This window comes from Vigna umbellata, chromosome 2, assembly GCF_029865625.1.
Source record: "Vigna umbellata cultivar VRB3 chromosome 2, Vumbellata_1.0, whole genome shotgun sequence".
Classification (NCBI taxonomy): domain Eukaryota; kingdom Viridiplantae; phylum Streptophyta; class Magnoliopsida; order Fabales; family Fabaceae; genus Vigna; species Vigna umbellata.
Window position 1 is genome coordinate 3,588,932 of NC_142166.1, and position 14,880 is coordinate 3,603,811.

The 14,880-nt window shown below is 29.8% G+C and overlaps 2 protein-coding genes and 1 non-coding gene across 4 annotated transcripts; 2 read left to right on the forward strand and 1 right to left on the reverse strand.

The window, feature by feature from the left end:
* Nucleotides 1–2,744: 2,744 nt before the first annotated feature.
* TRNAG-CCC (transfer RNA glycine (anticodon CCC)) lies at nucleotides 2,745–2,815 on the forward strand. Its single transcript has one exon. It is a non-coding gene; the product is annotated as a tRNA-Gly (tRNA).
* A 2,376-nt stretch (nucleotides 2,816–5,191) lies between these two features.
* LOC124836902 (protein SRC2-like) lies at nucleotides 5,192–6,396 on the reverse strand. The gene has a single exon (XM_047312145.2). It carries the CDS (start codon nucleotides 6,297–6,299, stop codon nucleotides 5,376–5,378), a length of 924 nt encoding a protein of 307 aa, XP_047168101.1. The 5' UTR covers nucleotides 6,300–6,396; the 3' UTR covers nucleotides 5,192–5,375.
* Nucleotides 6,397–10,127: 3,731 nt separating this feature from the next.
* Nucleotides 10,128–14,779, forward strand: LOC124836899 (mitochondrial thiamine diphosphate carrier 2-like). Of its 2 annotated transcripts, XM_047312141.2 has the most exons (8): nucleotides 10,128–10,401; nucleotides 10,516–10,666; nucleotides 11,975–12,091; nucleotides 12,322–12,433; nucleotides 12,670–12,797; nucleotides 13,530–13,682; nucleotides 14,137–14,274; nucleotides 14,353–14,779. In XM_047312141.2, exons 2-8 carry the CDS (start codon nucleotides 10,547–10,549, stop codon nucleotides 14,569–14,571), a joined length of 987 nt encoding a protein of 328 aa, XP_047168097.1. In that variant the 5' UTR covers nucleotides 10,128–10,401; nucleotides 10,516–10,546; the 3' UTR covers nucleotides 14,572–14,779. The 2 variants fall into 2 exon arrangements, with proteins under 2 accessions (XP_047168097.1, XP_047168098.1); XM_047312142.2 differs by lacking the exon at nucleotides 10,128–10,401 and having other exon boundaries at nucleotides 10,528–10,666; nucleotides 12,632–12,797.
* The last annotated feature ends 101 nt before the right edge of the window (nucleotides 14,780–14,880 follow it).

The window sequence follows — 14,880 nt, forward strand, 5'->3', positions numbered from 1 at the left end:
AACAACATTATCACAAGGATTATGTTAATCAAGCATAGAAAACAAATCATCCCCATTAACAACTTAACTCATTTATCATAAATCATAAGAGGCTTTTCCATATTATAGATCTTTCTCCTTTATCTTTTAATAATAACATCTCTTTCATCTCCATGATTTTCATTGCACCATTTAAAATAATTACCTTCTTTACAATCTTCACTTCCACTCCGTTATTCAAAAAATCCAACAAAATATTAGGTTTTGTCTTTCCAGTAAAAAAAATATATGTCCAACGAAAATTAAAATCATAGATCAAACCTCATAGTTAGGACAACTTCAAAATTGTTTTCTCCATTATTAACCATTATAGTCATTCTCAACACGGCAACTTCCCCACAATAATAAATTGTTGTTTCATCCAACCCCTTAGACCAACCGCAAAAAAAAAAAGGATGTTGTGGCTTTATATCACTAATAACAAGATAAAGACGCCTAATTGAAACACAAAAGAATTTTGAGACGAAACTAACACAAAATTCAAAACAAGAACCAAGTTGAAACTTCCACACACCAAGTGAGAACTTATTTAATTAAAATTAATTAAATACTTCATTCTAATAATAAGATAATTAAATAAGGTATATATAAGGTTATAAATTAAATTAAATTTATCAAGACAGGAGTTGTCTATGCGGTATAATATAACTATATATGAAGTAGATATCATTCTACAGGATGTGTTTTTAATTTATTTTAGAAGTTTTGTTAAAAGAAAAGTTCACAGTACTTCTTGATTTTATTTTTTTAAATAATTCTTTTAAGTATATTTATAACATTATATAGAGGGAATTTACATTTTTTAAATCATATTTTTATTACAAAATTTTATATTTTAATAAAAGGGGATACATTTTTTGTATCTACTTTTATTGTAATTTTTTTAAAATAATTTATTTTTCTAATAAAAATATTTTTTATTTAATACAAATTTTCTTTATGTAGTATATTTAATTTCAAAGAGAATTTCTTAGAGAAACCAACCGCAAATATACAACTTTTAAATTTTTAAAAAATTTTTAATTGCTACTAACCACTGGTTTTTTTTCTTTTATATTTCTTTTCTCCTAAAAAAATTAATATATGACAATACATAATAGGAAAAAACATTATAAAGCATATCAAAATAAATGTGATAAAAATGTAGTTATATAAACGCAATAATACATGATTCTGCTAGTTACTACAATAATAATAATAATATCATCATCATTATTAAACAAATTACTCTTACTAATAAAAAAAAGCTAATTATACATTAAATAACAGTTGGGATTATATCTGAAGTACATAATATACACTAAAATTCATATTATTCTTATCTCTTGAAATAAAAACGTTTTATTGATTATCAATATACAGATATATATAAATTAATTTTTTAAACTTGGAATAAGAAAAAGAATGGGTGAGAGTTTGTGCGATTGAAAAGAGAAAAGAATTATTGGATGGAGAATATTTAGTTCTATAAATTATATCTTATGATGAACTTTGAATAAACAAAGATGGAATGAGGCCACGAGGGAGTTTTAATGCTATTCAGAATAAAGTCCCTAACCTAAAAAAATCACAGATTCCTTAGTATTATAGCTTTTTCTAGGAGATTTTTTTTCCGTAAAAAATAAATAAAAATGTACATATTAATACCTTTATTTAAAATAATAAGATACCAAACAAAGGCTAAAATAAAATTAGTTTTACAAACATCACTTTATTAATATTTATTAGATCTATGATACTATCCGTTATCGATTCATTATCATATGATTTATGTGTGAGTTAAAAATATTACATTAATTAAAAATAAATAAATTTATAATACATAAAATAATATAATATTTATCTTATAAATTGATTTTAAAAAATTAAATTAAGTTTAATTTATTTCTAATAAATTTATTGTTCTCTTTTTTTCTTAAAATTTTCTTAATATGACTAATTTAAAGGTTGATCATTCATCTTTAACCACATTTAAATATGTTAATTGCTCTTTCATATACTTAAAAGATAAAATATAATTTATTTACTGTGTTGTAGCTTTTTGTAAAAGGTTGGTGTTTGCATTAAAGTTCGACATATAATAAGATATATACTATTATACGTTATGTATATATGTATTATGCGTATGTATTATATGATATATCATTAATAAATTGTTCAAAAAAATATATTTCATTATGACAATTTTAAATACGATATAAATTTATCTCTTAACAATTTTATATGGTTCAATTTTGTATAGCTCAAACTATTCAGTAATTAAGAAAGACAAAATGGCAGAAGGTATTATAATATTTCTATGTTTTTTTTAATGACAAATTTTCAAAATTATTTTTCTTTCACCTAATTATCATTTACAAATTTCAAAAAATAATTGAGTATTACTTTATTTATTATATCTTTATTATTTTTCCAAACCTTTTATTGATTTATCTCTCTATATTGTAATATAGAAATAAAAAAAGGAGAAAATAAAAAATATTAGAAGTATTTTGTTGAAACAAAAACAAATTGATTTTTATCTATAAATAAAATTTGAATACATCATAAAAAAATTAATATATTAATACCAATAAAAAAATTGTTTGTATTTTCTTAAATTACTTCTGTTAGATTTAAAACATTATTTTAATTAACCTAGAATATAATTTATTCCAATTTGTACAAACTTATTATTAAAATATGAATCGTCAAAGTAAACAGAAGCGCATCTGGTGTAGTGGTATCATAGTACCCTCCCACGGTACTGACCGGGGTTCGATTCCCCGGATGCGCAATATTTGTAGCTCTTATTTTGTTTTTCGTTTAAAAGGTATCAATCAGTTTTAGTAATTTTAGAAAAACTTACAATTTTATATATTTTTTATTTTTACTTAATTCTATCTTATATAATTTTATTAATTCATTTTTAGTTTGTTTACATTTAATAATGTTTTACATGACTAATTTTACGATGATTGGAAATAAATAATTAACACAACATTCACCTATTAGTTTATAATCAATGTTTCTCTTAAGACAGGTAAAACATATTTTTGTTACATTGGAGTTGCTTGCTGGACATAGCAGAAATATTCTCAGTGATAATTTCATATAATTTTTTTATTTGCAAATATGTGGTTTTTAACTCAATTAATTTTTCATGGCTTACATTTATCTTCTTCATCGAAGTTTTTTTTTTTGTGACAAATATATCAATAATGTTAGAAGCTATGTATTTGTTTTCTTTTTCTACTCTTTATTGTTTTTTATCCTATTGGGTGAAACACTGGCCAACTTCAATTAAAACTATTAAGTGATAAAAATAGAATAAAAGTTAAAATAGTTTTTCTATAAACTACAATTAATTTATGTAAAAACTAATTTTTACGAACAAAACCAAATATCATACACATGCACATCAATAGTTGTTCACATTTATAATTATAACTTTATCTTTCAGCAACTGTATGACTTCAAGTTCACATTTACACCCACATCCTTATATAATAGACACAGTTGAACTTTGAGAATGTATTAAAATCATTTAAAAATTATTTTAATAAAATTTGTTATTTGTGTAACTTATTATATTTAGTATTATTATTAGGATTAAATATGTTTTTAGTCCCTAAATTATTGACTGTTATAATTAATCTCCAATCCTATATATTTGAAATATATATACTTTAATATGATAAGATAGATTTAAATCTCATCTCAATTAAAAATAAGAAGAATTGCAATTAAAATTAACTTTTTAAGACGTTTATCAACCATACTAATAAAATTTATTCCGACTAACTGAATCACCTACATGAATCACATACGACGAGATTCCATAACATTAAGACCAAAATTTCAATAGGGATAAAAATGATATAATCTACTCTTTTAGCTGAAACTTTTTATGGACTTATACGTGTGTGTGACATTTATGTTAATTTTTTACATCATTCTTGTATTATTGATTCTATCTAGTTGGAGAAAAAATCTACCCCAAGGCAATTGGAAAGTGATGAAGTTCTTCCTGTATGTGGAGCAGACAAGTCTTTTCAGACAATCTCGTATGCTATGTTCTCACATGGACAGAACAAAACAAGAGGTGGAAATTGGAACACCATGACCATGAACCTTGAATATCGATCACCATTATTATCGGATCATGCAATTCTCCAGGAGACCAAGAACAGATAGACTTCATGCAGAATTTTGAATGTGTCTGCTTCAATTCCAAGGTATGCAATTTTGTTGTTTATCCCCTCTAGAGGTAAATAAAATTTGACTCAGATTTTATGTTTTTGCCCAGAGATATGAAAAGAAAATAAAAAACTGTCAATGTTCTGATACAAATAATTGAATATCCATAATCATCAATTTGTAACAGTAACATGCCCCATCTATTGTTTTTCCACTTTGTATTCTTCTTTATGAAGCATAGTATATAGCTTTGATTTGAATATAAGGTATTGTGCTGCTGGTTATTGTTTAACTAACTTGGGGTCAGCATAACACTAGAGTGGGATAATCATTCCCTCACTCTAACTTTTTATTCAAGATGATAAGGAATCGATTCTCTGCACCATTATTCTAGTTTATATATTCCACCTGCATACCATGAAATATATATATATAATATATATATATATATATATATATATATATATATATATATCTTGCATATTGGCTTTATAAGATTTTGTTCCTTGCTAACAATAAGAAATTCAGAACCCAGCTAATGTTATGCTAATTCAATGTCATTGGTTGCAAATGTTATGCTTGCAGAACTATGCAACAGGTGAGAGACATCGTTTTTCAGTATGGTTTTTCTCAATATTACTCTCTAGTAGTAGTTTTTTTAACCAGATGTTCTAGAAGAACACAAGATAATAAGATTAAGGAAGTTTCGTTTGTCTTGAAGAAAGCCAGCAAGAAGCAACAAACTAAAGATGAAATTTTGATGTTTTGCACCAGTCTAAAATTATCACCCAGATTGAATTTTATCAAATCTGCAACTTCTCTTTCTTAGAAATCACATCTTCAACTTGGACAGAATGGTACAATTCAACAAAACCATCAATTTCTCTTTTATCATCATATCATAATACCATATCTATCATATCCCAAACTATAGGTATAAAATCTTCTTTATCATTTGTGAATAGAATAGAAATGAAGAGGAAATCACAAGCTGTACGTATGTTATGTCATACCAGATAAATACAAAGTCAGATAACGAGGTATATGAAACAAAATACTGATAAACAGCATCATGAAACATCGTTACTCAACCTTAAAAAAAACACAACAGTGAAATCCGGAATCCGTAAAAACACACGTCTAACTAAAAATCAGGTTTAAAAATCAAATCCACCAGCATCATCAAATCCAGCATCGTATCCAGCATCATAATCCGCAGCATCAGATACCATATCTCCGATCAACATACCACCCAAAGCACCACCAAGCAATCCCGCTCCCAACCCCATTCCGAAATTGTTCTTCTTTGGTTTCTGGGCTGGTGGGTATCCATATCCACCTTGTTGAGGGTACCCTTGATACCCATAACCATAACCATTTTGCGGTGGGTATCCACCATATCCGTTTTGTTGTGGGGGGTATCCACCGTAGCTCTGTTGAGGTGGATACCCATTTCCAGATTGAACCGGTGGGTATCCGGTGTAAGACGGTTGTTGGGGTGGGTATCCATATTGTGCAGCCGGGTTGGGCGGCGGAGGATGTGATGTTCCGTAAGGAATTGCACTTGTTCCGGCGGAGGTCTGAGGAGGGTAAGCCATCACTGGCTCCGTTTCTGCTTTTGATGCCGTGGCGGACAGCCTTCCGGCGGCGACGGAATTAGAGACCTTTTCAGCGAATTTGTAAGAGAAATCGAATGATCCCTTGGATTTTCCTGAAGATTTGACGACCTTGTAACTGACGTGTCGAAAGCCGTTGTCTTCGCCGGGGTTGTCGACGAGCTCCCTGAGAGGAACATGGACGGTGCCGATGACGGTGTCGCCGAGGGTGCGGTCGGAGATGAGCTTGGCCTCGAGGGTCAAACGGTTCTCCTTTGCCAGCGCTTCGTTGACGGAGAATTTCACCGGATAGTTCCACTTGGGGTTGCATCCGCCATCTTTGTCCACATGGGTGGTTGCACTTTGAAGATGATAAGGGTCACCGGTGAGCGAAATGACGACGTAAACGTCCATCTTCGAGAAAAGATTAACATTCTTTATGTCTTTTGCTGATATGATGTTGAGTTCTAAGGTTCTGTATTCCATGGGTTTCAGAAGAAGTAGCAGAACAAGAAGATGAACAAGATGAACAAGAAGAAGAAGAAGAGTTTCTGATTTGTTTGGTGCAAAATCTTGAATGCTATGTACAACTGAAACTACGAAAATATATATATATACAAGTCTCAACAATGATATTTAGGAACCTTCCAGGTAGATACAACTTTAAATTATAATTTTATGATTTAAATTATTTATCATCACGCGTTTTTCTATTTTCGGTTTGGGTTAATATTTATATTTTTATTATTATTCCAAGGCGGTTCAGTGTTTTTGTGTAGTTTTTAATTCTTGCTTAATGTTTAAGATATTTTTCTAAATAATAGAGATTTAAAATTAGAAAAAACGACAACTATGGCCTTTTATGTCGCATTTCGTCGCGTTGTTGTTTTTATTTAGTAATATTTTTTGGTAATGATTTGATGCATACACCGTAATGTCTCTATTCAAAATAGTTTGGCCAGCGTGAAAAATAATTAATGTATAAATTAATTTTTCCTGAAAAAAGGAATACGAAATTATATGTTTCATTAATGAGTGAGATACGGTGATAAACGATAAATATTTTTAGAAATATCTGGAGAAGCTTTTGAAATTAAAATATAGCATGACATCTTTATCTAGAATTTCATTCTTTTCTATTACTCAAATTAAATAATTTGATGTAACATTTTATGAAATGAAAAGGTTAATCTAATATTTTGTAAATGACTTTTTTGCCCTTTCCTTAACTCTGGAATGTGCATGAATAGTTAACGTGTCATGCGCATGTAGAGTCGTCATGTCATCACGCGCGCATGTCCATACACGCGGGTTGGGCTACGGCTTGGACGCGGAATTCCTCGTTAGGCTCAAAAACCGTTTTTAAACCGAGTTTTCAACCTAAAATAAAAAATATTTAAATAAGAACTTAAATTGATCCTTAATTAATAGTGTTTTCATTAAAAACTTTCTATGTGGACATAAACTTTTTATATTTGATAATAAAGGATTTTTATGTAATTAGTTAAAAAATTAAATATTTATTATGTGACAATTAATCAATCAATTTATTCATATGAAAAGATGGCAATTTTAATGTTTACTCTTTTTAAAAATTTATTTTCTAAATATTATATTTTATTTTATTTTCTTTTGATGTGTATGAATAGTAGTGGGCATGTTTTGAGTTATTGGGATCCTTGTCAGGCTTCCATTTGCTTTCACTTGACAAGAACTTGCACTCAGAGAAGCATATTTTATGAATATGCAATTTGCCTTTTTCACTTTGTTTTCATTTTCATTTTATTTTATTTTTTAATAAAAATCAATTATATTTTATTTATTATTATCTTATCAAGAAATTGTTCGCTATATATCTGTTACAAATTCGGGTAAAAACCCATACATTTTCATTTCTTTTTATTATTTTTACTCATTATTTTCTTTTTACTCAATTAAGTACAAATTAGATACTTCTAGGTTTCATGCAGATTTTATTGAAAAAAGTGGAAGAAAAAACCATACCAAACTCATAATCACATATAAGAAGAAAAAGAAATATGAAGAAAAAACAAACTAAATAAATACCCAGTAATACACCAATATAACACTAAACAACTCATAAATAAAATTCATTAGAATATCACAAGATTTATCATTTCTTAATTCACTCACATTCAAAAAAAACTTCAAAATTCATTGTTTTTTAATGTACGTGTTTTAATAAATTTAGTATTAACTTTCTTTTATTTATTTTTATCAGATTTTTTTATAGTTTGATTATCATTTAGTATATTAAAATCATTTCTCTCATTCAGTATATTTGTTCATTTAAAAATTAATTTCAATTTTGTCCTATAATCAACTTTCTTAGAAATCAAAAAATTAGAAACTTACAGAACTGTTATGAGATAAATCATTTAAAAATTGATTTTTACTTCTTTTTTTCTCATATCTTCGTCTCTAAGTACATAATTTAATTCGACATTTATTTCTCTATTTACAATTTGTTTTTAATAATATCATTCTTTTATTTAGTTCTACTATAATTATTTTTTCATGTATTATATACATTTGGTAGCATGCATGCTTCATGAAATATCTTTCACAAGCTACTCAAAGTAGTAGTATAGTAATAAGATAAAAAATACCTCTTTCTTCATATTCAGATTTTCTTCCTAAGAAAAATCTTAAACAAATGGTTTCCAAAAAGTGAGAACTTCCATCAAGGCACTAACATAAATTTAAAAAATAAAAAATAAAAAAAAATAAACATTACACTATGAACAAATAAATCTTAATTTATTATGGATGAAGCTTTAATGATCTCTAAAGTAGAAATTGTCTTTTTGCTATCGATCTTATAGTTGATAACATTTAACACACAAACCTTCAACAACTTGTAACATAACGAAACTTTGACTTCCACCCATGTCTGAAATAATATATATTGTAATAAAATAAAAAATAATGTTAGAAGCAAAATAGTATTAGACAAATATTAAAAAATACAGTTTAAAGATATATTATAATTAAAATGTTTTAGAAAATTGAATTCCTTAAAATATATTTTAATTGATTTTCTCTATTTATTTTATATATGAGATAGAGAAAGTTAAGCATTATAGGTATAAAATGTTACAAAAGTAGCAATTGAATATAAGAGGGTTATTGCAATAAAGTTTACCGTTATGTATTTATAAATGAAGAAAGTAGTTATATATAGAAATAAATTTTAAAAATGTGTACATCAAATAAAGAAATCTATTTTAGACATTGTTATATTGTTATAAAACATAAATAAAATAAATAAAAAAGTTAATTTTCAAGGATGATATATTTTATTCATATACGTACTGTGACAGAAATTGAGGTAGAAATTGTTAATATTTTGATAGTTTATATTATCAATACGTATTGTGATATATTGTGACATAATATAAACAACATTTTCGTGGATAGACACACTAACTTTCAATCTAAACTTATAATTGAGAATTCCTTAACATTTAATATCATTTAAAAACTTGAAGCAAACAATTCAATCTGAATTAATTATTAGTTTTCATCGGATTTTATTATATCCTGAAAATAATATTGAATTCATTGATTACAAGTCACATGTCTTTAATACTAAGCAATTTCATAAATGTTTTTACTAAACAATTTTATAAATTGAGAAGTTTTCTAAGCTCGACAAAGTAATTCATAAAACTATATAATAATTTATTATGTATGTATACAGTATTTAGAAAAGAATAATTTGACTGGTGTTTTGACTTGTCATATTTCAAATAATCTTAGTACTGGCTTTGTTTAAATTTTAAAGTCTCCATTGTTTGAATAGCTTTTGAGTTATCTATTTTCTCACATTTGTTATTTTTCCAAACTTTAAGCTTTGAATTTAAACATTTTAATGATATTTAAATTTAAACAAAACAACATAAAATATTAAAAATACTAAATTTAAAATTAAATACATAAAAAAAGTATTAAAATGAAAAAAACAACATACAAGAACTCGTGGAACACGTGGCCAGACAGTCCAAGATGCAGATACTGAGTGGTAAAAGTTAATCAAAATTTTGGATTTAAATATTCTGCATAAAAATTATAATAGAAAAAAAATAAACTTAATAAATTACCGATATTAATAAATGTCAATAGATATGTTTTAATTATAACAAGTATACATCTTAAACCTATTTTAGAAAAAAAAAATCTTGTAACTGTTCCACTAATAGCTGTTGAAGCTAGAAATGGAAAAAAAAAATCTGTACTAAGCCCGACACAAAGAAAGCTAAATTAATATTATTATCATCCCTGAAATAACTGTGTTCGATCCAATCACTGCATGCAAAAAAATCTCCACGGTCTTCTCTTCTTTTCTCTTTTTCTTTTCCTTTTCTTATATTACATAATATTACTCGTCGTGTTTGTGTCTGAGACTCTGCAAGATTCCTGCAACGCCTCAGACAGAGGCGGAGAAGTCGCCGCCATAGAAAATCTTCCACTCAAATAAGGCGGCAACCAACGAATTTCCCTTCCCTTTCCTGTCTCCAATGCCCGCTCCCGTCTCCATTGCCTCCTTTCTCTTCCTCTCTCGCCGGTGCCTTCTCTCTCTCTTTCCAAATTCAAGGGAAATTCTAACGTTTTCCCTAACGATCGTCATTAATTACTATATGGTTTATTCGTGTGTGGATTTTGCTTTGTGATGATGCAGGTTGTAGTTGGGATTGGAGGGTGTTCTTGCAATGGAGGGGGAACCGAGCCAGCTGAAACGGGCTGCGATTGATGCCACCGCCGGAGCTCTTTCCGGCGCTGTATCCAGGACCGTCACGTCGCCTCTTGATGTTATTAAGATTAGGTTTCAGGTTTGACTTTCTGACATTTCTTTTTGTTCAAAGATTGTATCTTTATTATAATGTAAGCAAATTTTAATTATTTTCACTGAAAGGCTCTAACTTTAATGCATTTCATATCTTTAATTGCTCGTTTTACGAGATGGGTGACAAGAATGTTTTAAAAAAGTTGGAAGGTTAGTAAGTTTTGATATAATTATCTCCTTAATTGAACTCGGTTATTTTTTTAAAGGGAGGTAGTATGTGGTTATTGTTGGCATTTATGGCTTCATTGACTTGTGTTTCTTTCACCCAATTGTGTATTTGCTGTGTGATTTTCATTTGCCAGATAGTTGTCCTGCTTTGGAAATGGTTTTAAGTCGAACTCTTTTTGGTTTTAAAATGGGCAAACGGTAATCAGTGAACTTGGCCGTTAAGGGATTCCTTTTTAAGTGTCCTTTAAGGTTTTTTTACAATCATTTTTCTCGATTTTCATAAAATATTCATATTTATAAGATTTTTTATGTTACCATTGTCATTTCTACAGCACAATAAATCCATGCATACATAAACTGATTACAGGTTAAGTAAAATGTAAGAGTGTAACAAAAGAGTAACTATTGTTGTCTTAAACTTTAAAAATAACAATTAAACAGGAACACAAATCTTTAAAAAGATGATACACAGAAGGGAGTTTGAAATAGAAAATTTTCTTTAAAAAAATTACATTGATGCATATCTACTGGGATTTCCAATATTGTGAATTTCAATCGAAATATCCTGTGCTTCTTAACTAATTCCTTTAGGACACTTGAAAATAAGACACTTTAAAGTAATTTTTGGTGTTTAATTAATGAACAGCATGGTGGAGTTCCCCCACATCCAGGGACAAAATCGTGTGTATATAAGAGGGGACAACCTGTATCTCACAAGATGGATTTTGGGATTGAGTTAGACTAAAGATCCTATTAAAACATATTCTAACAATGGTTGTGATATCTGGTTGGAATTTTGAAAACAATTTTACTTTTTCTTCTTTCTTTTCTATAAAAGAAAGGTCTATTTTCTATAAAAAAAATTGCATTCTCTCATGGTGATTGAAAGCCGAAAGGTTTTCAGTTTACTTGGTTAATATATCTGGTATTACTCAGTTGTTATCATTTTATTTAAAATTTATGTGGCCTCGGGGATGGTTGCATTAACGTGGGATTGAACAATAAGATTTGTTTGCACTTGTTAATGTTTTAATTTTTGAGCTAGACTTAGGGAACTTGGGTTCATCATCATGGTTGTTCATTGCAGCCTGAGCTGAATTAAGTTGTTATGCGCATTCATTGTTAGGTTCAACTAGAACCCACATCTTCATGGGCTTTACTACGCAAGGATTTGTCTACTCCTTCAAAATATACCAGCATGGTTCAAGCAAGCAAAGATATTTTCAGAGAAGAAGGCATACGGGTAGGACAACCCAGCTTCTATTACTTTTGTTTAATCTTCCTCCTACTTCACTTCTCTCTGTAGTAATCCGCATCTGATTCCTATTTACCTTAAGAGGGCACCAAAAAGCTGTTGGTGAGATCAATGTATCTGATAATGCTTGAATTCTTTATGTCTTTTGGAAGTTTCCTGTCAACTTTTTTATGGGAAAAGTTTCTGTGTTACTCTTTCTCAATTCTGTCATGTTACAGGGTTTTTGGCGGGGAAATGTGCCAGCTTTGCTCATGGTTATGCCATATACAAGTATACAATTTACTGTTCTACACAAGTTGAAGACTTTTGCCTCTGGTTCTTCCAAAACAGGTATGCCTACTCGGTGTCTGTCTCTACACATGAATTTGCAATTTACTCCTAGGTGTATGTCTGCACAGATTTTTTTTGTTGATGTTGTTAAAACTTTGAATATACAGTTCAAGGTCTATTCATTGTTTTTATGGCAGGTCAAAGCCGTGTCAATCTGCAATCTAGAGTTATTAATTACTTGGGCATTTCCTGTTGTAGGTCTATTATGTTCATTGCTTTGCTTTCTGTTGCTGCAGAGAATCACATGAATCTGAGCCCTTATCTATCCTATATGAGTGGGGCAATAGCTGGGAGTGCTGCTACTGTAGGTTCATATCCCTTTGATCTTCTCCGAACCATATTAGCTTCCCAGGGTGAACCCAAGGTATAAGCATTTTAAAAGGTCCATGTTACAAGATGGTTTTGAAGTAAATTACTGTCATGCATACTAGTTGGAAACTGTGAAGATCCATGATGAAAATTGCTGGCATGCTTTTTAAAGACCCTTCACTTCCATTTACTTCTGCTTCTTTCTGGATCCATTCTACTTGAAACATCTACATTTATGTGTGTTTTTTGTTAATTCCTGCTAGAAATGTAAGATATAATACCATTCCTTGTGTATTCACTTGATAATATAGGGTTTTGGTATAGTTGGTCAATGACATCGTATTAAAACCTCTATGATCAAATGGTCTAGAATTTATTCTTGCTATCCCCATTCTTTGAATAAAAAGGTTGAATTTCAACACTAGATATGTGTGGGCTTGGCATGTCCTTGCTTTAAACTTTAGAAGACTCTTGCTTAAGGGGGAATTATGCGAGATGTAATGTAATTCATTTATGTGTCTTTACCTAACAGCTGAAGCTTTTAGAGTAGTTGCTTCGTGATCATTCATTTTTCCAATTGTGGTGACGGAGTGTCCACCTTTGCTTCTTAACCAATTAATGTTATTTCGTATCAGAAGCTTAAGCATGGAAAAAGAAACACTTCCACTTGTGGCCTTTGATTATATAACTTTAGCTTTGAGTGCATAGCTTGAGACTGTTGAGATCCTTGATGTCTCATGAAATCAATTTTGGGACAATGACTTGCTAATATTTTCCCATTTTTCAGGTTTATCCAAACATGAGAACGGCATTTGTTGATATTGTGCAGACTCGTGGCTTCCAAGGCTTGTATGCTGGATTGTCACCAACCCTAGTTGAGATTATACCATATGCAGCTCTACAATTTGGCACCTATGATACATTTAAACGTTGGACCATGGTAAAATTTCAGTTCTTCTATTTACCATTCCACTTATTTGTATTTGACGTAATTATGGCATGCACGTATTGAATGTTTGTTTGGTTATTATTTTCCCACTGGCTATTTGTAATGACAAGGAAGCTATGAAGCAGTTAATGTTAATTTTGAATTTTGGTCCGAGCAAAATGTTGTTTATGCCTCATACCCAGTCTCAGCTCTCCATATCTATAACTGCTAGTGGCCAGTGACAGAAGGAGAGTTTTTCTCTTTTCAATAAATATCATCATAACTCACTGTGTCAAATGTCAGTATACTAATACTTGAACTTATTTTAATGCGAATATGGTCTACTGAGGTAACATCATATTAAGATTCCTTCACAGAACTGATATATGCTTTACTCATACTTTGTAGTGAGCAATTCTTTGATACCTGTTTTTTAATATGCATGTATTATGCGGGAAAAATGTAGGCGTGGAATCAACGTCAATATTCGAATTCTACTGCAGAAAACATCTCTAGCTTTCAGCTTTTCCTCTGTGGAGTGAGTGCAGGAACATGTGCCAAGCTCGCCACTCATCCACTTGATGTGGTCAAGAAAAGATTTCAGGTGGATGATAGAATTTTGAACCCCTCATTCCTCCATAAAAAATAAGCAAATTATGAATCTTCATTGTTTTTGCTGCAGATTGAAGGTCTACAAAGGCATCCAAGATATGGAGCTCGGGTTGAACACCGTGCATACAGCAATATGCTTGATGCCATAAAGCGAATATTACAAATGGAGGGTTGGGCTGGTCTATATAAGGGGATAGTCCCATCAACTGTTAAAGCTGCACCAGCTAATGCTGTAACATTTGTGGCGTATGAATTGACATCAGACTGGCTGGAATCTCTTTTGACTTGATTTTTTTTACTAAGGGGGAAAAGGGGATTTTTTTTTTTTAATCTTCATTATCTCATTCTTTTTAATCCATTTAGTCATCGCCTGGATAGGAAGAGGTGTATGCCAATTTTGAGATAGTGGATACGATTCTAGTTCACTTTTAAGATGAATATTCAGCCAAGTAAAAGCTAAGATTTAGCAGAGTGACATCAATTGTCCTTTTTCTAAATGGTGCGCTTCAGCTGTTGGTGGGATTATTCTTGTTAAGGGGATTTTTACTTCCAAATTTATCCTAAATGGTTCAAAATCCGTCTTCATTCGGACTTCATC